The sequence below is a fragment of the Cydia fagiglandana genome, chromosome 3 (assembly GCF_963556715.1).
Source record: "Cydia fagiglandana chromosome 3, ilCydFagi1.1, whole genome shotgun sequence".
NCBI classification, from domain to species: Eukaryota; Metazoa; Arthropoda; class Insecta; order Lepidoptera; family Tortricidae; genus Cydia; species Cydia fagiglandana.
Window position 1 is genome coordinate 23,371,034 of NC_085934.1, and position 21,878 is coordinate 23,392,911.

Here is a 21,878-nt window from a genome sequence, read left to right on the forward strand (position 1 = left end):
CTTAGATATAAGAAAATTAAACGAGTCGGGAACTTAAATTATTGGTTCAGTTTAAAAACACATTCCGGTAAATAGATACGTAGAGCATTTTACGTCAGCACCAAGGAAAGCTGGGTAATGAGGGTAAAACACCTCACTACCCAGTTTTCCTCTTCTTCTTCTTCCTCGAGTTATCCCAGCATTTTTGCCACGAATCATGGGAGCCTGACAACTAACCCAGTTTTCCTCTATAGCTATCTATGATCTACAAGAGCACCTTTTCACCGACTATATTAAAAGGGTACTTATTGTACTTAATAATCTCGGCAAGAATTTAGAAGGATATTCCTAAAACGTAGTTTGTGTGTCCATCAAACCTGCCGGACATAAATGACTTCCGACCCGCGTTGGAAAGGTGGGGCGGAATTTTCGGTGTTAATAGCTTTATATTTGCGAAGATGCTATATTTTATATTTAGGTTTGTCTGGAAAATAATCTTGCGTCCGTTATGTAACCTAAGCAGAAGCATTTGAGGGGCTGTCCCATACAACCGTATTTTATTTCATGTATTAGAACTTTTTTGGCGTATAAAACCGACGATAATTTATCTGGGCAATTATTTTAACAATTATCCATCAACGCACTTAGGACCCCTCTGGTGTCAATGGGTGACGGTACTTGGTTACCACCAGGCGAGTCGCCTGCTTGTTTGCCTCATATGTCATACGAAAAATCAATTACTTGTTAACTGAAATAAATGTCATATATTAAAAAAAAAGTAACCAAGGCCTCCAGTGCCCCAGGCTGGCATCGAACCAGCGTCCTCTGCTATCGCGGCAGGTGCCTGTGTCATTCGGCCACCGGGCCACAGCAGCGGCATAGGTCGAATTTCCACTTCTTACTGAAGGCTGAAAATAATTTAATTTGTTCTAATAGCAATGGATTGTTAGTACCCATGACAGACGTTACTTAGGGCATACTGAAAATTCCTGGACTGGCCACTCAGAAAAAATAAGTCGTCTCATACATCAGAATCCAGAAACTTTCAGTATGGCCCGCGTAATAAATACCTACATAACACCGTTACAAAAGGCATATGATGTTTGTGTGGCAGGAGGAGATCGAGGACCGTCCTCGGGCGGCGACGTTCCTCAGCTCGCTGGCGGACTACTCCAACACGATCCCGACGGCGTCGGCGGCCGACCCCGACGCCGCCAAGCCCGCGCCGCCGGCGCGCATGGGCACGCTCATCGGCGTCTTCCTGCCCTGCATCCAGAACATCTTCGGCGTCATCCTCTTCATCCGCCTCACGTGGGTCGTGGGCACCGCTGGCGCTATACAGGGCTTCCTGATTGTGCTGGTGTGCTGTTGTACGGTGAGTGGCCTTTTATACCCTTTTCTACAAAATTTTGCTGTCATAAGGCTTAAGGATAGACATTTAGACATGCCTGCGCGTAATGAAGTTAATAGGTTACGTGATTTATGTCTTCATTCGATTTAAATTTAAATGTATCTTTAAATTTGAAAAGACAGAATAAGTGTACAGGGGGCAATGTGGAACGCCATACTTGTTGGACGTGAGATTTTCTGTGTTTCGATGATAATTTTATGGTGTTGACAAAAAAAAATTTGGTTGGGGTAATAGTTCTGATTATATTCCCAAAAATTCGTAAATTTTTGTTATTACAAATAAAAAGTTGTCGCCAAAAGTCTAAAAATTTTATGTCCAACCACAATTAATAAGCGTCATTCCACAGTGTGCAGTGGGGCGATATATATACTACACATTACATAGTTATTATTTTAGGCATATCAAACTTAAATACTCAGTACCGTGAGTTAAAAGATGGGTTCATTTATTGGATTACCAACTAGGGCTTTTTCCTTTGAGCCAAATCATTATATTCGAAAGATGTAATCAAATATACTCTCGATGTGGTTTATGAAGAGGCATGAATAGAGAACTAATTAGATTGTTCTTTTGTCTCAGTTGTTGGAGTTTCACATTCATACGCGGAACTTGAACTATCAACAATGGTTCCAGATTTACAATAGTTAATTACAGACTTCACACATATTATGACAAATGAACAAAGTCACGACTTCACTAATACGATTTTCCAAATATTGGCACACAATAATAAGCCGTGAGTTTGAAAACACCTTTACGAACAAGGGAAGAAGATTACATCATTAAAGTCAGGATTAAACAACCAAATCATTCAGAATGCAGCAAGTTGCGAAGAGTTTCCAAAAAAGCTGGAAATGTTTCAGATTTCTGAGAACAGAATGCAACGGAAAACGCGGTAAACTTCACATCTTCACGTCTACCACTTAACACATTCAATTCACTGCCAGCGACCCGCTAGGGTAGGCGCTTTTCGCTACAAAGCGGTTAAATCACGCAATACACGTATAGGAATGCATTAAACATGACAACCTTTTAATAATAATGTAATGTTCACAGACCATGCTAACGGCAATATCGATGTCGGCGATAGCGACAAACGGCGTGGTGCCGGCGGGCGGGTCGTACTTCATGATCGGGCGGTCGCTCGGGCCCGAGTGCGGCGGCGCCGTCGGCATGCTGTTCTACACGGGGACCACGCTCGCCGCCGCCATGTATATCGTGGGTGCCGTGGAGATCGTGCTAGTGAGTTACCTCCCGTATTTTACTATCTAGACGTGGAATGTTATTTTCAAAATACTTTTAAGGTTTTACAATGGTGCTACGAATGTATTGACTCGGAGAGTTGTAGTCGCTGTAAGTACGTTCATTTTGGCAAGCGTCTTCCCGGTGACTTTCCTTTGGAAAAAACCTACAACTAGACTTTTAAAAAAAGCTGAATTGCATATTCAATACATCAATGATTTATTTAACCGAACCCAAAAAGAATTACAATGTTCCTCTTCTTCGCATTTAATCGAAGCATTTCTATGCGTTGGTTCAGGGCAAAATTCATAACTTTATTACACGTCCCAACCAAAAGTGACTGAGCATAAAAAATGAGAACTAAATTTAGTCTCATCTATTTTCCACTCGACCTAGCCCGGCGTCTAAAGCATTTCTAATTCCGACCTCGCCGAGTCATCCTGTCTCATTTCAGTTTATCTTATAGACCTTTAAAGCTCGTTCGCATTACTTACGATATAGCTGAGATTCCAACGCTGTCATCCTTCATTATCAGGAAGCCTAAGTGGAAATCAATATCCACAACCGCGCTTCAAATAAATATAAAGAGTAATATGAAACCTTTATTTTCGCGCGAATACTCTTTTCAAGGTTTAATTCAATCACCTTTTTCCGCGCGTACGGTTGACGTGTGCGGAATAACAACATCCTCGGACTTATGCTGCGTTGTTCATACCAAAAGGCATCCTCGTTATTTCAGACCACGTCGGTTACATCCTTTGATCACGTATGATAGTAATTGTTAACCCTGGTCGTGCACACAATACTAACATCAGTACTTTGACATCTGTTAGCTTAACCTAATAAAAAGTTGGCGCGGGATGTCGTAACTGGAGAGGAGGTTGGGCTACTTTATGCCTTAAGTCTTAACTGTGTTTGGTTTAGTTACTGCTGGCTTTTGTTCGTCAATTTTGCGGTAGCGCTTGGGAAGTTGACATAGCTGTATCAAGTTTTAAGTGTCACCATAAAATAGTTACCGAGAGTTTCGAATGTTGTTTGCTGCATAATTTTAATTGCTTTTTGTTTCACTTTCTAAAGTTTCTAAAGGGCAAACATAAACTTTACTTAGTCGATCGTAACATTATTCTATAATGCAAAAGTAAAGACTTCCATTTTTGTACATATAAAGTTCTTTGTTTCTTAAAGATCTTTAAATGTTTCCAGTAATAATTTATTAGCAGAAAGTACACTTCGCTCACAAGCTACGAGCCGCACGGCGATCTCAAGGAATCCAATAACCCTCAATTTCCCTCCGCTCAAAAAAGCACAAAATTCTTGGACTATACTTTTCTGTTTCATCTCACATTATCCAAAATTTCCAGACATACATGGCCCCGTCGATGTCCATCTTCGGCGACTTCACGAAGGACCCGGACGCGATGTTCAACAACTTCCGCGTGTACGGCACGGGGCTGCTGCTCGTCATGGGGCTGGTGGTGTTCCTGGGAGTCAAGTTCGTCAACAAGTTCGCGACGGTGGCACTGGCCTGCGTCATCCTGTCTATTACCGCCGTATATGTTGGCATCTTTGTCAACTGGAACGGGAATGACAGCCTACAGTAAGTTATCTTCCACGTCATGGGATTGGTTATCTTTGGACTTAAGTATTAGGAATGAATGTAAAGGGAGGTAAGAGGAAAGGAAAAAGGTGAATGTAATGTGTGATGAAAGGAAATCAAGTGAATGATGAGATCGTGAACGACAGAGTAGTATGGAGAAAAAAGACATGCTGCGCCGACCCCATGTGATAGGAAAAGGGAAAGCAGATGACGATGACAGTTGGACAACGTCTATTCCGTTTTTGTATTGGCTAATGATTATTTTGCCTGTAGAATGTGCGTTCTCGGCAAGCGTCTGCTGAAAGACATCCACATCAGCAACTGCACGAAGAAGGCGGGCGGTGAACTGGAGAAGATATTTTGCGCCAACAGAACCTGCGACGAGTATTACAAGACTCATGATGTGCAAGTCGTCCAGGGCATCAAAGTGAGTACTGTCTAATGTTTGCGCTTAGTAGGTGATTACCTATTTCGTTCATCATCTTTGCTATAACATATATTGTAGGAAATACCATTGTCCACACTGTTAACTGACAATTGTAAACATTATTTGCAAATATATACCTAAGGTGTACCAATGGTCAATGGTCAGTAAAGAGTGTTGTTGCAATTCCTCGTTTCCACAGACTTATTGCTGCTCATCTGATATCATTATTCATCTCATCTCCATATTAGTAGCGCCATACAGTATTACAAACAGACTAACTCCCTTATTCATAAACGTTTACTAAAGTTGACAAGCCGATAATAATCGTTTGTCCCTTTCCATCATACCAATACGCCGGAAAGGGACAAACGATTATTATCGGCTTGTCAACTTAGTAAACGTTTATGAATAAGGGAGTAAATTTGCAACAAAATGAATCCAATTAGTTGCTTGAATTTTTCTATATCAGTAACATATGCTTTAGGTAATTAAACATAGTCGAGAAACATAGTAGTAAATTAAACATAGTATACCTGCTGACCAGAACCGACTTTTAATGTTGTAATGTACTTAATGTACTAAGTAGGCTTCTAAATCAGTCCGCAAATAAGTAGTTTTGAAAGAGACAATTTATACCAATACCAATTTGTCAGGGCCTAGCAAGTGGCGTGTTCTTTGACAACCTGCAAGACTCTTTTCTGACGCTGGGCCAGTACATCGCGTACGGCAAGGAGCCCGAGGACATCGAGCAGATGGAGCGCCCCACCTACAACCAGGTCTACGCGGACATCACCACCACCTTCACTATACTCATCGGCATATTCTTCCCGTCTGTCACTGGTAAACATTTAAAGACTGTTACTAATCGTTTATTTTAGTTTAGTTTGTAGGTCACAACTGCACGGCTTTTGTAGAGAAGGTAAACAATTGGTGGTCAAAAGATACTCTAAAAGTCATACCTATGATTGTACAAATAATTTACGGTATATTCAGAAGCAGTAAGATACGCGGGCGAGGAGATCAAGACAAATTTGTTTAAAACAAGTAAGAGTGTGTATAGATCATTTCGAAAACCTAACAAGCTTAGCTGCTGAATGTAATCGGCCTCAGATCGAGCGAGTATGTTTGAATGATCCAGAAACTATAGACCAAATCAAAAAGGCATTATGGTTTTAGAGATATTGGCCGCTTTTTTTATATCGGTACTTTTCCCTTAATAGTGTATTGTTTTCTAGACAGAGAATTAATTACATAGTAACGAAATAAACTACTTCTTACAAACTAATAACTTTACCCACTTACCCCCTTATTCATAAACGTTTACTAAAGTTGACAAGCTGATAATAATCGTTTGTCCCTTTCCATCATGCCAATACGTCGGAAAGGGACAAACGATTATTATCGGCTTGTCAACTTTAGTAAACCTTTATGAATAAGGGGGTTAATCTAACAAGTTATACAAGTTAATACAGAAATTACGGCCAAACGCGAATATAAAACTTTTTATCCTCAACGACTTTGGACATAAACAACAAAGTTTGACTTCTCCGATCCGCTGGGCGCTATACGAGGGATGATTTGCATCCAGAATGGCTTCAACAGAATATTTGGATCATATAAAAACACATTTAATAAGTAAATTTGATCCATCAAAGTTTTAATAATGTTGGATCAAGTTAAGTGAAAGAATGAAGTAATATTAAGAAAAAACCTTAAAATAACCTAATTTATATAGGTATAGGATTCTGATCTATCTAGCCGCCCAGAGGCCATAAATAGGTCTTTCATTCCATTCTATTATGACTATTATGAACTCAAAATTACATTTTTATTGGCAAGTTTTGATTTACAAACCGAAACACAATGTCAACACACGAAACAAGTTTTGATTTCTGGGCGGCGGGAGGGTTGATAATCATAAAATCCTCAGTAGGACTTTACAACTTTTGAAGAATCCCTTCTTAAGATTAGGCTGTTCGTTTTCTGACGGTAGGTATCTATATTGACTATTGGGCTAGCCTGTTTGCCCTATGGTCCATCCATACCTCGTACATAGCGAGGAACGCACTGAAACGTATATAGGCTAGTAATGATGATTGATAATTTCACAGGTATCATGGCGGGATCGAACCGCTCCGGAGACCTGGCTGACGCCCAAAAAAGTATCCCCATTGGAACCATTTGCGCCATCCTAACCACCTCGACCGTGTACCTCTCATGCGTGCTACTGTTCGCCGGCACTGTCGATAACCTGCTGCTACGGGACAAGTAGGTGTTAACTTACCACTGTGATTACCACCGCTATTAAATACTTACAGGTTGTGTACGCCTGGTTAGAGACATCATCACCATTTACTTACACAAACCGACTGGTTCTTTTTATAGAAAGTTCGTTCTGCCCTCCTGACTAATACCCTTTCCTCGCATGTTCTGTTTGCACCGATTTAGCATTACAAATTAAGAATCCCAGTACGTAAAAACATCATTAGCATTCCTAAAATAATTTCTCAGTTGTGTTAAGTTGATATACATTATATTTAAAAATAAAAACTCGGAATTTCTTCCAGGTTCGGTCAATCGATCGGCGGTAAGCTAGTAGTCGCCAACATGGCGTGGCCTAACCAGTGGGTGATCCTGGTGGGTTCGTTCCTGTCCACTCTGGGTGCAGGGCTGCAGTCCCTGACCGGCGCCCCGCGGCTGCTTCAAGCCATTGCCAAAGATGAGATCATCCCGTTCTTGGCGCCGTTTGCCGTGTCGTCTAGTCGGGGCGAACCTACAAGGTATGTTCTAATAGGAATTCTTGATAATTAGCTGAGACCGGTTCATTGAAATGCTGATAATAATCAAATCAACTGCACCAATCGTATACATTTAATAAAGACTACCTTCTTAAAACTGGCTCCATTTTTCCAAATTCCAAATTGCTGCAGCCTACAATTTTCCTAGAATTTTCTAATTATTATAAATTGTAATTAAAAAGAAGCGTTCGTAGAAGACTCGTGGAAATACTCCTGTAGACAGACCTTAGGTATTGATAATAATATGGCGATAATTATTCCCAGGGCCCTGCTACTAACAATGGCGATCTGCCAGTGCGGCATCCTGCTCGGCAACGTGGACATCCTGGCGCCGCTGCTGTCCATGTTCTTCCTCATGTGCTACGGGTTCGTCAACCTGGCCTGCGCGCTCCAGACACTGCTCAAGACGCCTAACTGGCGACCGAGGTTCAAATACTACCACTGGTAAGCACTATATTACTATTCCGTCAGCTGAAAATAGAAACGCGTGGAAGTACATAATCAAGATCGTAGCAGAAACCTCTTAAGAGGGCGTCGAGGAGGGTAAATTTTCAGATTCTGTCAAATTACCCCATTTCACACACAAACGCAGCTCACACACACTACCTCAATTTACTGGGACAGGTCAGTGACCCCTAATGTTTTTTTAAAGGTGCTGTTTCGAGTTTAGTGTTAACTACGGACCTTCTTTGAGGAATTTAAACTGTCAAAGCTTTCCTTTGTGAGACTGAGAAGACAGAGAAAAATCACTTTTTATATATAGCTTTCCTTGTTTGTTCATGTCATGTCATAGGTATGTGACGTATTAGGTAATTAATTATTTTCGTTGTTGACTTTTATTTGTATTAAGATAGGTACAAACGGCGATGCTCTTAACTGTCCATCGGTGGACCTTATGCCTTTTGTAATAAGGTTTACGAACTGTCAGTTAACAGTGTGGTTATGGGCGATGGTATGCGGTTTGTAAACATAGTCCGAATTTACCTACTCGAAAAAAGTGGACTATGTATATCTAAAATGATCCCCTCATTAGTTATAGGGCTTGTAATATTTTTTTACAACTAAAGACGCTTATTATATTTCACTTATAACTTAATTGATAATAAGGCTTTAAAAACCTCTAATAAAATTCAGGTACTACATATGTACTACATTTATACTTTTGTAAGTCAGTAAGTGATGCTTATCGGGAAATCAAAGAACTCATAATTACCTATATAAAAATAATTAAATTTACTATTTCGTCTCACGTTCAATGAGGCCCGGGGCCGGGCCTTGTCACCCGCACAGACAGAGGGCCTTTTTAGCCCAAGTACAAGTTCAAGAATAAGAGAGAATATAGTAAGTATAATTTAGTTTATTTATCTCAATTATACAATTTTCACACAGGTAAAATGTACATACATTTCAGCTTGTAGGTACTTATCATATAACGATCGTTTTTGTTATAAAAAAATATTTATTTATTACACTGTGCTAAACATGAGAACAATATGTTATAATCTAGTTCCTTTTTATCCTATTCAGTTCACATACATTGTTCGTGGGTAATAAGGCCTACAAAATTTCCCTTTAGGCCTTATTATCCTTCATCTGGAATTAATTACGCCTTAAATTTAAAATGGTATACAGGGTGGAAAGATAAGTCGGGCCCTGGAGGGAGCCTTAAATCCTTAAGCTGGCTCATTTTACTTAAAGGAGACATTCCTTTATTTTTAAAAAGAAACAAAACTGCATTAAAAGTATTTTTCTTTTTTTATTCAATGGCTTGTCAAACGAAATCTTAAGTACTAAATATTAGATTTTATGGATATTTTGTACGACAGACGAGTGTAAGACCTAATGTTTCTTGGATAAATGTTATCATTAACATTAACTGATCTAGAAAAACGCGCATTTATGAGTTTTTAAACGTTTTCCAAGCAAAGCTCTGTCTCGTAGATATCAATATGTAAAGTTACAACAAATATACTTACATTGCTTACTTCTTCTTCCGGTACAACAGCTATACTTACATTGGTAATCTCTATTACATAATTTCGTATCTTTGGTCGTGCGAATTCTTGGTCCGAAGAAGCCGTTTGTTGCGCGACTGACCTTTTTTAATGTTATAGTATTTATCCTTGCGTTTACCCATTGTTATTGCACGGAGCTTATTTCCAAACAAAATATAAAACCGAACAAAGAACGTGCAAATTTATTCTAAGACACGTGTGACAGACAAAGAGCATATAATCACACGTGACAGAAAAAGTTGGTAACCGCATTGACATATTAGAATTAAGAAAAATATAAAGTACGATCCAGTAAGGCTGTGGTTCATACTACTTTATACGGGCCCGACACTATCATGAATGACAAGACTTATCATAACATTCCAACGTTTGGTCCAGTTCGGTCATGACATTGCAAAATCTCCTCAGTGACGAGGCCTCAAACACTTATCAGTATTTTACAATACTGCTTACAGCTATTTAATTGTTATTTTAACTACTATTCTTGAATGCTGGACCTTGTTACCCGTCGGGCCTTATATTCCTCACCTAACTTTAACCTTAAATTTCTCTGTTGCCTTTAAGAGGAAAAATAGGAAAAGCCTGATTCGTTGTAGTCCAGTTATCTGGCTTTCGAAATCACTCGGTTTTATAGCTTGAGCATCGATTTTTTTTATATAAATTTTACTAAACGCTGACACTCGTTCATCTCATTTTAGGTACAACTTTGCATGAGTGTATTTATTATATTGTAAAAGATTTCAGATTTTCAAGGGTGATTCGTTGTAAACACACTCTTTGGGATAATAGTGACATTTATTATAAAAAAAAAATATCAAGAGATGTGAACGCTAGCGACTAAACGGTGACTGCCTTTTCCGCTGATTTTGCTCGACACAAACGATTTATAAACGGCAACTAAGCCACTAGTATTGGGTTACCTATAATCATTTTTCCGTGAATGTACTCGTAAACCTCTATCCGTTAGTATGCGATTCATTAATGGACGCACCATCGGGACACGGTTCTTTAACACGTAATGTTAATAATCAGTGAACATCTTTAATTACGCTCAAATGCTTAAGTTTCAGTACAGGTAAAAGTACATATGAGCTGTACTTTTAATTGTTAGTACAATCGGCATCAAATAGATAGTGACGGCCAAAGTGACCAAATATAGCTATAGGATCTAAATGTGGACGAATAAGGTCAGGTGAAGCATATAAGGCCCACCTTTATTTTAACTGAAATAGTTCTATTAATAATCAGGATATTATTACCAAATCAATTCAATATAGATTTCTCATTTGTTCATGTTTCTTCATATACCAAAATAGTTATATAAATATTCCAGCGCTTTTGAAAAATACACGTTTTATAAAAAAAACCGGGCAAGTGCGAGTCGGACTCGCGCACGAAGGGTTCCGTACCTTAATGCAAAAACAAAACAAAAAAAAAAGCAAAAAAAAACGGTCACCCATCCAAGTACTGACCACTCCCGACGTTGCATAACTTTGATCTAAAATCACGTTTGTTGTATGGGAGCCCCATTTAAATCTTTATTTTATTCTGTTTTTAGTATTTATTGTTATAGCGGCAACAGAAATATATCATCTGTGAAAATTTCAACTGTCTAGCTATCACGGTTCGTGAGATACAGCCTGGTGACAGACAGACGGACGGACGGACAGCGAAGTCTTAGTAATAGGGTTTTACCCTTTGGGTACGGAACCCTAAAAACCATAGCATGTTGGTTCGGAACCGGGCCTTGTTACTTGCACTGACAGTTGAACACTGACTTGAACAGAAGTTCAAGAATAACAGAAAATATTACCGGGCCTTATTAGCTTTTATCATGAATTAATTTCATCTTCAATTTAAAATGGTCTATAGTAAAATACGGCCTACATGAGTCATGGAAAAACAAATTGTATTTTATTTAGAAAGTACTTATATGTTGTTCATAATCTTCAGTAAGCTGACTTCTAAGAGTCTATCTATTATAATTAATGTAGATTGACAGTTTACTTAGCAAATTGTACTTTTATACCTTTAGGTTTTATGTCGGAAGTATTTCAGCCAATTTGTACTGAAACAAGCATTTGAGCGTAATTAATGATGTTTACTGATTGTTAATCTTAAATATACCTATTATGTAGGGCACTTAAATTATTTTAGCGGACCGAGCGGATATGTATGTTTGTAGACCACTTATTTATTTAAATAATTAAATTGTAATTCATTCAAAAAAAGGTTATTAAATGAGGGATATAGATACCTCACCTACCTTATTACAAAGCATTACAAAAATGTCCAAAGGCCAAAGCCACGCTGATAACTACATAAGACCTCATAAATACCTATAAATAAACGTTCACTGAAAAAACTTTAAGGCATTTCTGATAAGTAATTATTTTTCGTTACTGAGTTATCGTTTTGCACCGAATATCAATGAAATAAAAGCACGTTGTTATTTGATAGATACATTTATATAAACATCGTCACATGAAACCAATATAGGTACTCGTAAACCATACCACTGCGATGGAAATATCGTTCTTTCAACTGATAATATAGCCACAAAAACTCGCTGAGACTGCAGGTCGAGTCTTGGTTTCAATTTCTTGATGATATATCATTGAATTAACTTTCAAAGCACGTGATAGCTCTCAGAATAGCAACAAAACTGGTTGAAACTAAAAATTTTATTGCTGATATTATGTGAACAACATTGTTTCGTCTTCATAAATAAAATTTTAATAATTTATATTGTTTACGTTAAAATGTGAAGAAATTTGTTGATAAATTGTCTATCTAGTATATTGACATTATGTCATATATGTTTTTAAAATGACGTAATATGAATGCCAGCACAATGAAAATTTATTCCAATAAGATAAAACAAATCTTCAAACTTTTTTAATTTTTAGTGAATTAGGAAGAAACTAATTACACTGATTTGGTTGTGTTCGTATATATTTTAAATAATTTGTTATATTTTTAAAGTATTATGACTTATGAATAAAAACAAATCAAAATTTTAATGACTCTGGATCTCCGTGTGACATTATTCATTTACCCTATTTATTTTGAACACAGTTTTTCACTGGTATCATCATTCGTATACGGACATGAATTTCTGTCAATATATATGCCAAATTGAACTGTCAATTTGGAAAAAGCATGTACGCGTCCGCTTCCAACGGCCCACAGCGGGCATCTGAGGAGAAGGAGAATTTGACAGATATGGCGGATGTATGGAAATTTTACGAAAGTTTACGTTTACGATTGAATTTCTCTGTAGCCTTTAAGAGGAAAAATAGGAAAAGCCTGATTCGTTGTAGTCTAGTTATCTGGCTTTCGAAATCACTCGATTTTGTAGCATGAGCATCGATTTTTTTATACAAATTTTACTAAACGCTGACACTCGTTCATCACGTTTTAGGTACAACTTTGCATGAGTGTATTTATTATATTGTAAAAGATTTCAAATTTTCAAGGGTGATTCGTTGTAAACACACTCTTTGGGATAATAATGATATTTATTATAATTTTTTTTATCAAGCGATGTGGACGCTAGCGACTAAACGGTGACTGCCTTTTTCGCTGATTTTGCACGACGCAGTCTTAAGACTGGTGACGGGATTGATAGAAGGCAATGAAGAAACTGGATTCTGGACCTAATTGGCGGCCGAGATTGAAATACTACCACCGTCTAACGATTATTACGTACCAACATCTTTGGCAAGCGAAAAAATGTTTCGAGGTTGCGATAAGTAACCCTCCTCCCTCATGGATTCCTTTAACAAACCCTATCATATTATTTTACTTGAATTTTACAACTAGTGCCTCCTGGTTTAAAACAATTACAGCCTGTAAAAAAGCAACTTGATTATTGCAGGTCGCTCTCACTGGCCGGTCTGACGCTCTGCATCTCGATCATGTTCATGACGTCGTGGATCTTCGCACTCATCGCCATGGGCATGGCTGGCCTCATCTACAAGTACATCGAGTATCGAGGGTGAGTCACATTCAAGAATTTCCAGCACTTCTCTTCAGGTTGCTCTTGCTGGCTGGACTAACGCTGGTCACGGATCATGGGCAAGGATGGTTTCATCTACCTAGTCGTACATAAATAATCGAGGGCGAGTCTATCGAAGAATTTAACCGGGAAATTTCGTCCGTTGGTTTATGACGCTTCAGAATTACAAATTGCTGCTGAATATAAAGGTAGGTACTTAATTACATGTTACCTTCGATAACCAACGAGGTGTGCTAATTGTGGTCATAAGTAGTTAAATTGCATCTAATTATCCATCTTCCTGTAGGTATTTCTAGAGATCATCATCATCCCCTAGGGTGCAATACACCTTGCTATTTGTATTTTTCCTTTTAACTGGTCAAATTTCCTGACGTAAGTATTGCCTAATCGTAACAAAAAGTGTTAGTGATAATCTCGCGTTTTCTTACCACTTCTCATGGCAAAGCTTCCAAATGTTTACTTAACTTTTCCAGAGCGGAGAAAGAGTGGGGAGACGGTCTCCGTGGTCTCGCTCTCTCCGCCGCTCGCTACTCGCTCATGCGGCTGGAGGAAGGCCCGCCGCACACGAAGAACTGGAGGCCGCAGGTGCTGGTGCTGGCCAAGCCCAACGACGACCTCACGCTCAAGTACCGCAAGATGCTGTCCTTCGCCAGTCAGCTTAAAGCCGGTAAGTATTTTATAATCAGATTATGTCATGGCCACTAGTGAATTATATCTTTAACCGATCTCCCTGGTTTGATAATCGGATTTTTTCTTATTATAACTGGCTGGGTGGAATACCATTATTCACTTTCAACATACGGTTACTTGTGGTTGTTATCCAACATTTGGTCACTGCATTCACAGGTGATCAGGAGGTCCGGAACATAAATATACATTATGTTATGAAGTTATGATTGGAGAAATACTTTCTAATGCCGGCTACATACGTAACGATAAATCGTTGCGATAAAACTGTGCAGTCCGACTGTGCAGATAAATCGAACCGTGTGTATGACAAATCGTTACGATAATCGACAACGATTTGTCTTACACACGGTTCGATTTATCTGCACAGTCGGACTGCACAGTTTTATCGCTACGATTTATCGTTACGTGAGTAGCCGGGGTAACTGTATATCTAGCAGTCGATCGAAAGGGCAGTGGCCAGCAATTTTTACAGCAACTTCTGTGGGCAACTCTGTGACTTAAAAAAATGTGTATATTGGGAGCAAACAAGACTTCCCACGGACACGGAAGAACGGAGGGAGATAACGGAATCCAATTTTTCCTTTCAAAAACTCAGGCACTGGTCAGCATGATAGCCAGCTATGTATATCACTCAATACTTTGTTTCTACACTAAGCAGAATATGCTTGAACTAAGATGTTTAACTGTGCACCAATTGTAAACCAATACTCGGAATAAAATTCATTCATTCATCATAAGCCTCGGTTTCCAGGCAAAGGATTGACAGTATGCGTGTCAGTCCTGGGCGGCGACTTCACGCGGCGCGCGGGCGAGTCCACCACGGCCCGGCAGAACCTGCGCCAGTGCATGCTGGAGGAGAAGGTCAAGGGCTTCGCCGACACGCTGGTCAGCCACGACATCGCCGAAGGCCTGAGCCATGTGTGAGTAGAAATTTTAAGATAGTTGTTTTTCAAGTGCCAAGAAATGACGGTTGACACCGTTGGTAGTCAGCTCCGCATATTTATTTAAGTTGTTTCTTGCCGATAGAGTTCGGCTTTTTAAACCTTGTCTTTTAGAAATTCGAAACGAGTGGCGATAAATTAAAACTAGACCAAAGGGCGTGTCTTAAATCGATACGAGTACGAGTTACGAATTATCTATTCGCACGTGTATCGTACAACGCTTTACTTACACTACATGAGGCCTTTTAAACTTTCAACATACGCACTAGTGCGGGAAAGTAGCACCATATGTACTGTGTATTTCATCATCATCATCATCATCTCAGCCATAAGACGTCCACTGCTGAACATAGGCCTCCCCTTGGACCACCATTCGTACCGGTTGGAAGCGACCCGCGTCCAGCGTCTTCCGGCGGCCTTAACAAGGTCGTCATCTTATGGATGGACGGAAATATGTATTTACTCGTATGTTTATCAAAAATTTGGCAATTAATCCTCAATGCGATATTCCAGCGTCCAAACCATCGGCCTCGGCGGGCTGAAGCCCAACACGGTGATCGTGGGCTGGCCGTACGGCTGGCGGCAGTCGGAGGACGAGCGCACGTGGCACGTGTTCCTGCACACCGTGCGCGCCGTAGCCGCGGCACGCATGGCCATGCTCGTGCCCAAGGGGATCAACTTCTTCCCGGACTCCACTGAGAAGGTGACTAGCATGCAGCAGCGTCGGGCGTCTGCATGACGCCGGCGGAAACCCTCCGATCGGCTTCTAGGCGCCGATTATAGCTTCCAAAGTCACTTCATTGCGCCTATGCCGTCTCGACCGTTTCTGAACAACGCGATGGCTGCAGTCACTCTTGCGATTCTGATGTGCGACAATTTTTACATCTTAAATATTCACTTACTCTATGTGGCTAAATATACAAAATTTTGCGGGATACCTTAACCTTTTGAAAGCCGGGCCTTTTGGAGCCAGTTGTAATATTGTGCCCGATAAATACATCACGTGAAGGGAGCTCCCGTCTAGTCGTTATTAAGATTTGTGATGGCCATCATTGGAAATAAGTTTTTTTAACCAGCACTCCCTATCCAACAATAACTCAATATGTCAACATTCCAGGTGGCGGGCAACATCGACATCTGGTGGATCGTGCACGACGGCGGCATGCTGATGCTGCTCCCGTTCCTGCTGAAGCAGCACCGCACCTGGAAGAACTGCAAGATGCGCATCTTCACCGTAGCGCAGATGGAGGACAACTCCATCCAGATGAAGAAGGACCTCAAGATGTTCCTGTACCAGCTGCGGTTGGAGGCTGAGGTCGAAGTTGTTGAGATGGTCAGTATCTTAACATTCATTATGTGAGTTTCAGTTCACAGTTTTCCGTAGGCATTTTTTTTCCGGTTGCTTTACGTGTCTGGAAATACAGGACCAAATAATTAAAAATCTACCCTGTTACGTTATACTTATATATTATCGAGTCCAAAAAATATGCTGTGTTAATTCTAATTTTCCTTGACTTTAATTTTCGTCGTATAAAATTATTATGATTGCAATAATGAATAGATGGATTATGTAGAGATATAAGAAGGTATCTATATTTTGCGCGCTTCGTTATGCAAGATAGACAATAATTTTTAATTATTTCTCACCTAATTTCAGACGGACAGCGATATATCTGCCTACACGTACGAACGCACACTGATGATGGAACAACGCAACCAAATGCTGCGCGAACTCAGACTCAACAAGAAAGAGACCCTCGGAATGGTACGCGCCATCTCTCTCACACACTATAACTACACTTGTTCCACTTCTCACAAATGTTTAACAGTATTTCACTGTACGCTGTACAAATATCTCGTGGCTTTATAATAATGTGTGTTATACAGAACTAACTTGTATTTGTCTGCGCCGATACAGATGCAAAATTTGGTGGACTATAGTGAGCAAAACGCTGAGGAGAAGTTGCCACTGGTAAACGGAATACTTTAACCCGATCGAGTCCACTTTTATATGCATTCTAGCTGTGATCCATTTACTAACCCCTAACAACCCTTGGATTAGAGCTCGTTTTAATTTAGTCTGGCCAGGAATTTACAAATTGATCTCTACTTTTACTTCACTTCGTTCACTCGCAACGCTTCTCGCTCGGACCATTCATTAATAGTGCAAGAAAGATGGACACAAGTGATTGGTATCAAAACTGCCATTGATGAATAAGAGATTAAGGTCGAAATGATAATGACTGCGAGTAATAGGGATACATATATATAAGATCAATTTGTAAAGGCCTAAAAGCCCCTAGCTTGTCGTGGCAGTAGACGTAGCTGAAGATTTATGTTATTTTTTAGTCAGCCATACAACGCCGAGTGTCAGAATGGTGTATATCCTCAGTTACTTGCTTATGCCACGATTGACCTACCTACATGATTCTAGCGCGTTTTGATTTCGTAGGCATTTTTGTAGGCGGCCCCCTGGCCTTGGTTTACTGTTCCCTTCCAAGCTTGACGATGGTTATATCAATAATTGTATCTTCGATGTGTAGCTACGCTTAGAACCATGCGTCACTCATTCCACGCCTAGATGTGCAGTCGAAGTCCTATAAAACTACAGGACATCCAGATTTATATCTGCTTTAAGTGTTTTCTTGTCTTTCTACTCATCTCATACTTTTCTCATTTCACTGTTAAAAACCATTCACTTTTCAATCCGCTCTTCAATGCACCCATTTATACTTTTATGTCTTCATAAAATTCTTGCATTTGTAGGCTCCTTTTGATGTTTCGCTCTCTCGATGTTTACTCGTATCTGATTGTTTAGGATTATAGCATAGCTAGGTGGGTAAATAATACACAGCACGCTTTTTCGCCCCATAGATCCGTACTAATACATATATAAGTAATTGGAAATTAATATCAACATAATTTTACTAACAATATTAAGGAACAGCGGATGCCGCTACCCGGGAACCATCACGTTCAAAGAATTTCGCAATTTCCAAACTGAAAAACATTTCAGGCAGAATTTATCGGGGACATTTACCTACATTTAATTCAAACATCAACAGGGAAATAATTTTAATAATACCAACTCTTTGGAGTTCACTTAATCTAATATATCAAACGAATCGGGGTTAAAGCATGCTACGGTATTTCCATGTAAACATTATACCAATATCGTAAAATTACCGAATTACGGAATCCTCCTAAACTATTTTATCTGATAGATATTATTAAGCATACGTTACGTGATAAATACTACACTAACGCCACAGGGTCGAGAGGCTTCCGAAAATCGGTACTCACGCAACTCATCAAATATCAACGCATGCACCACCAATACCCACCGCACCGTCTAAGACGAGATGAACTATAGGTACAAGCGATAGTGGACCACCACCACGCGGACGTGAAGTCGGCCAGCAAGGTGCGCTTCGCCGACGCCGCGCCCGCCGCGCCCGCCGCCGGCGCCGACCCCGCGCCCGCGCCCGAGCCCGCCGACGACGCGCCCAGCCCGCCGCTCGACGAGACGGAGAAGGACGACAAGGTGACCATCGCGATATACCTGTCTCCCTTTTCATTTTGTGACGGGGCCGTTGACGACCCCCGAGGTTCCCGTTGAGATTTATCGGTGCAAACTGTCTTCGCGATTTGAATAATTGGAATCGGGCGCGATCACCTCGGCGGAGGAGACTCGACAGTCCTGTAGCGCAGAACGTGAGGGTTTCGGATAAGAGAGACGAACGAGGAGTCTTTTAAATCAGACCGGTGTAGGTACCCTTGTGACGTGTGATGTGGTCGACGTCATATAGGTATAAACTGCAATAAGGCAGGAACCGAGAAGCACATTATTGGGTGCGTTTAAAAAGATATTGTCGATTAATATTGTGTTTGACCCTCGAATACCGGTGTACTTCAATTAACGAGACGTATTTCTCATCATAATTATTTTTTCGTTCGTTGTCTTATCCGCAACACATCAAACTGCTTAAGTTAAAATTAAGACACAAGACACAGCTGTTACAGTGATATAATTTTACATTTCTTGACCCCAGAAAAATTCTTAAAGTAATAACTTATAAGAATTACTTATAAAATTATCCCATCCCATTAAAGTGCCGTTGGATCATAAACAGTTGGTCCCTATATGTCATTTTTGTTCCCAAAAGTTAAGAACGGCGATAAGTCCTCAAAATTGATATAGAGTTCAACTATATAGAGGACGCTTAGCCAATATACCGAGGTACAGAATATTAGGCTCCTGTATCCTTAACTTTCGGGAATAGAAGATGCAACTGTTTTTCTATATTATGAATTTTATGACCCTATTAACAGGTTAATCTTGTTAGGTATATTCCTGTTCCGCTAACAATGATGAGATTGAAACATCCCGTCTCTGCTTGGATTGTTCGCTTGAAACTGAAACTATTTTACTCTCCATTCGTTTCTGACACACTACAACACTTCATTTTAAATTTGTCTAAATCCACCAGACTACTTTACATAGTTATTAAATTAATATTCAAATCATTATTTGCTATTTATTATATTGTAACTATTGACACATTTGTAAACGAATGGATTTTTTGATCTCTAAATGTGGCTTAATGTGAAGTCTGTTGCTTAAAACTAATATTTTCAGTTTCCAGTGAAACCATATACCATCCATCAACCACAACATCCGCTTCGTCACTATTGCTACTTGCACCTCACATGTTTATTTTCTCATCGCATCCGATCATGACCGGCCAAACCCAGAGTCCCGCGAATCTACACACGGTGGTCATATGTTTGCCATTCACGTTGAGTTGTTCACATTTCGTTTTTCACACTAGATAAGAGATTGGATGTTTAAATGTCCGTAGTGTATTAACAGTCGAGATAATATATGACATCCCGTGTTTTATTCGCTTTGAATCCGTCATGTGCAACGTCCGGTTCGCGGCAAAATTCGATTGGATCGATATGGATTGGGGTACCGTAGGACGACTTTCGCAGTAGTTTGTTGCACATAATCGATTCAATGTGGGACTCGCCCGACGAACGCTCGCAGAGTGAGGAGGCGCCGCCGCCCGCCGCCAACCCCAACGGAGACGCCATCAAGCCCAAGCCCATGCCGAACATTACGCCGTGAGTACCTGTTGCATTCCTACATACTTATCTTACTAATGAGCAACCAATGATATTTAACCGGTATATTTTGTACCGTGATAACTTAATGATTTGTCCTTTGGTTAACATTATAAACGTCCATCGATTAGCTGTTCTTTATAATGGAAGGTATGGTAGCTAACTACTATTTTGCTTGTTTCAATTTGTCGATCCGCGGGAAGATCAATTTCTCGCTTTGTAGCAAAATACGGACGCTGAAGAAAGTCGTGTGTCAACATCATCTGTGACATGCGCACTAAAATGGCTAACTCCCAAAAGACAAGTTATTGAACGCCTCAAGAAATTCTTACTTTATCCCATAGCCATGTTTGAACTTAAACATTACGTTTTCAATTAAAGTAAAATAATAGTTTTCTTAAGGAAAAATTTATGCCCTTTTTTTGATGACCTTTTCCGTTACTTGGTCAATATCTCGGGCGTTTCAAACACCTTGGAAATATTTCTGATGAAGCGAAACTATCTACATTTCAATATTTCTGGTGATTTAGGAGTAGGTACCTAGTTAGGGACATCTTTCAAACAAACATATGATCACACTATCGAAAGACTTCTTCTTAAATGTCCAAAGAAATTATTAGGGGAACCAAAAACGATCTTATATTGACACGCTTGTCCGACCATATCCAACAGTCCTATTCGTTCCTTCTCTCTACAGGTACCCTTCAATCGTTCCAAGCCGCAGGAGTATTAATTGGCTCAACTGGCTGTTACCTATCTGTTTTCCTTGCCTTTCCGTTCCTGGTCTCCTATAGTCCTACCTCCCACCCTTTCTTAGTTAGTACATATTTCTGTCTGTGCTATGAATACGTGGGTATATTAAAGATTCAATGAATACCATACAGATATTGTTGGTCGTGACTGTAGAGTGCATATTATATCTAGGTATATATAATTCCGCATTTTTATATTTTTAGAAGACATAATTTTTTACTTAGTGGTAAACATTAACTGTTGCAAGTGAAAAAACACTAATGTGTAGTAACTAGTGACCTCGCGGTCATTGTACCTACACTTATACTTCTTAAAGCGCCCGTACATAGGTCTAATCTTCTCATATATGTTTTGTCCAGTTAATGCACCGTTTTGTTAGCGCGGAGTACGGAGTTCAACTCCGTTCGATGTATTGAATGGATGTCTATTAATCTGTATACATGTGCAGAGACGAGGGCACGGTCCGGCGGATGCACACAGCTGTCAAGCTCAATGAAGTCATCGTGTCGCGGTCGCACGACTCGCAACTCGTCATACTCAACTTGCCCGGCCCGCCGCGCGACACCAAGCTGGAGCGAGAGTCCAACTGTGAGTAACACGGCCCTCAACGAGGTGTGTCGCGGTCACAGCTAATCATCCTCACACCAAGCTGGAGCGAGAGTCCAACTGTGAGTAACACGGCCCTCAACGAGGTGTGTCGCGGTCACAGCTAGTCATCCTCAACCTGCCCTCGACGCGCGACTCCAAGCTAGAGCGAGAGTCCAACTGCGAGTAACTCGGCCCATAATCAGTGTGTCGCGATCGCACTACTCTTAACTCGTCATCCTCAACCTGCCCCTGCCGCAAGACGCCTCTCAATTCTCTGTAATAAGGAGAC

At 40.2% G+C, this 21,878-nt stretch overlaps 1 protein-coding gene across 6 annotated transcripts in view; it reads left to right on the plus strand.

The window, feature by feature from the left end:
- LOC134680395 (solute carrier family 12 member 6) overlaps nucleotides 1-21,878 on the plus strand; it is a 524,938-nt gene that overhangs the window by 498,969 nt on the left and 4,091 nt on the right. For 2 of the 6 annotated variants that reach the window (XM_063539520.1, XM_063539521.1), the window contains exons 4-21: nucleotides 1,094-1,354; nucleotides 2,447-2,632; nucleotides 3,994-4,229; nucleotides 4,503-4,656; nucleotides 5,310-5,496; nucleotides 6,768-6,924; nucleotides 7,224-7,436; nucleotides 7,719-7,898; nucleotides 13,350-13,469; nucleotides 13,964-14,157; nucleotides 14,932-15,100; nucleotides 15,635-15,824; nucleotides 16,239-16,454; nucleotides 16,779-16,886; nucleotides 17,040-17,093; nucleotides 18,495-18,665; nucleotides 20,103-20,248; nucleotides 21,450-21,589. In XM_063539520.1, the coding sequence (XP_063395590.1) occupies nucleotides 1,094-1,354; nucleotides 2,447-2,632; nucleotides 3,994-4,229; nucleotides 4,503-4,656; nucleotides 5,310-5,496; nucleotides 6,768-6,924; nucleotides 7,224-7,436; nucleotides 7,719-7,898; nucleotides 13,350-13,469; nucleotides 13,964-14,157; nucleotides 14,932-15,100; nucleotides 15,635-15,824; nucleotides 16,239-16,454; nucleotides 16,779-16,886; nucleotides 17,040-17,093; nucleotides 18,495-18,665; nucleotides 20,103-20,248; nucleotides 21,450-21,589 (3,082 nt within the window). Of the gene's footprint in view, nucleotides 1-1,078; nucleotides 1,355-2,446; nucleotides 2,633-3,993; nucleotides 4,230-4,502; nucleotides 4,657-5,309; nucleotides 5,497-6,767; nucleotides 6,925-7,223; nucleotides 7,437-7,718; nucleotides 7,899-13,349; nucleotides 13,470-13,963; nucleotides 14,158-14,931; nucleotides 15,101-15,634; nucleotides 15,825-16,238; nucleotides 16,455-16,778; nucleotides 16,887-17,039; nucleotides 17,094-18,494; nucleotides 18,666-20,102; nucleotides 20,249-21,449; nucleotides 21,590-21,878 lie in introns of those variants that run through there. The other 4 variants (XM_063539523.1, XM_063539525.1, XM_063539522.1 and 1 more) reach the window with 4 other exon arrangements.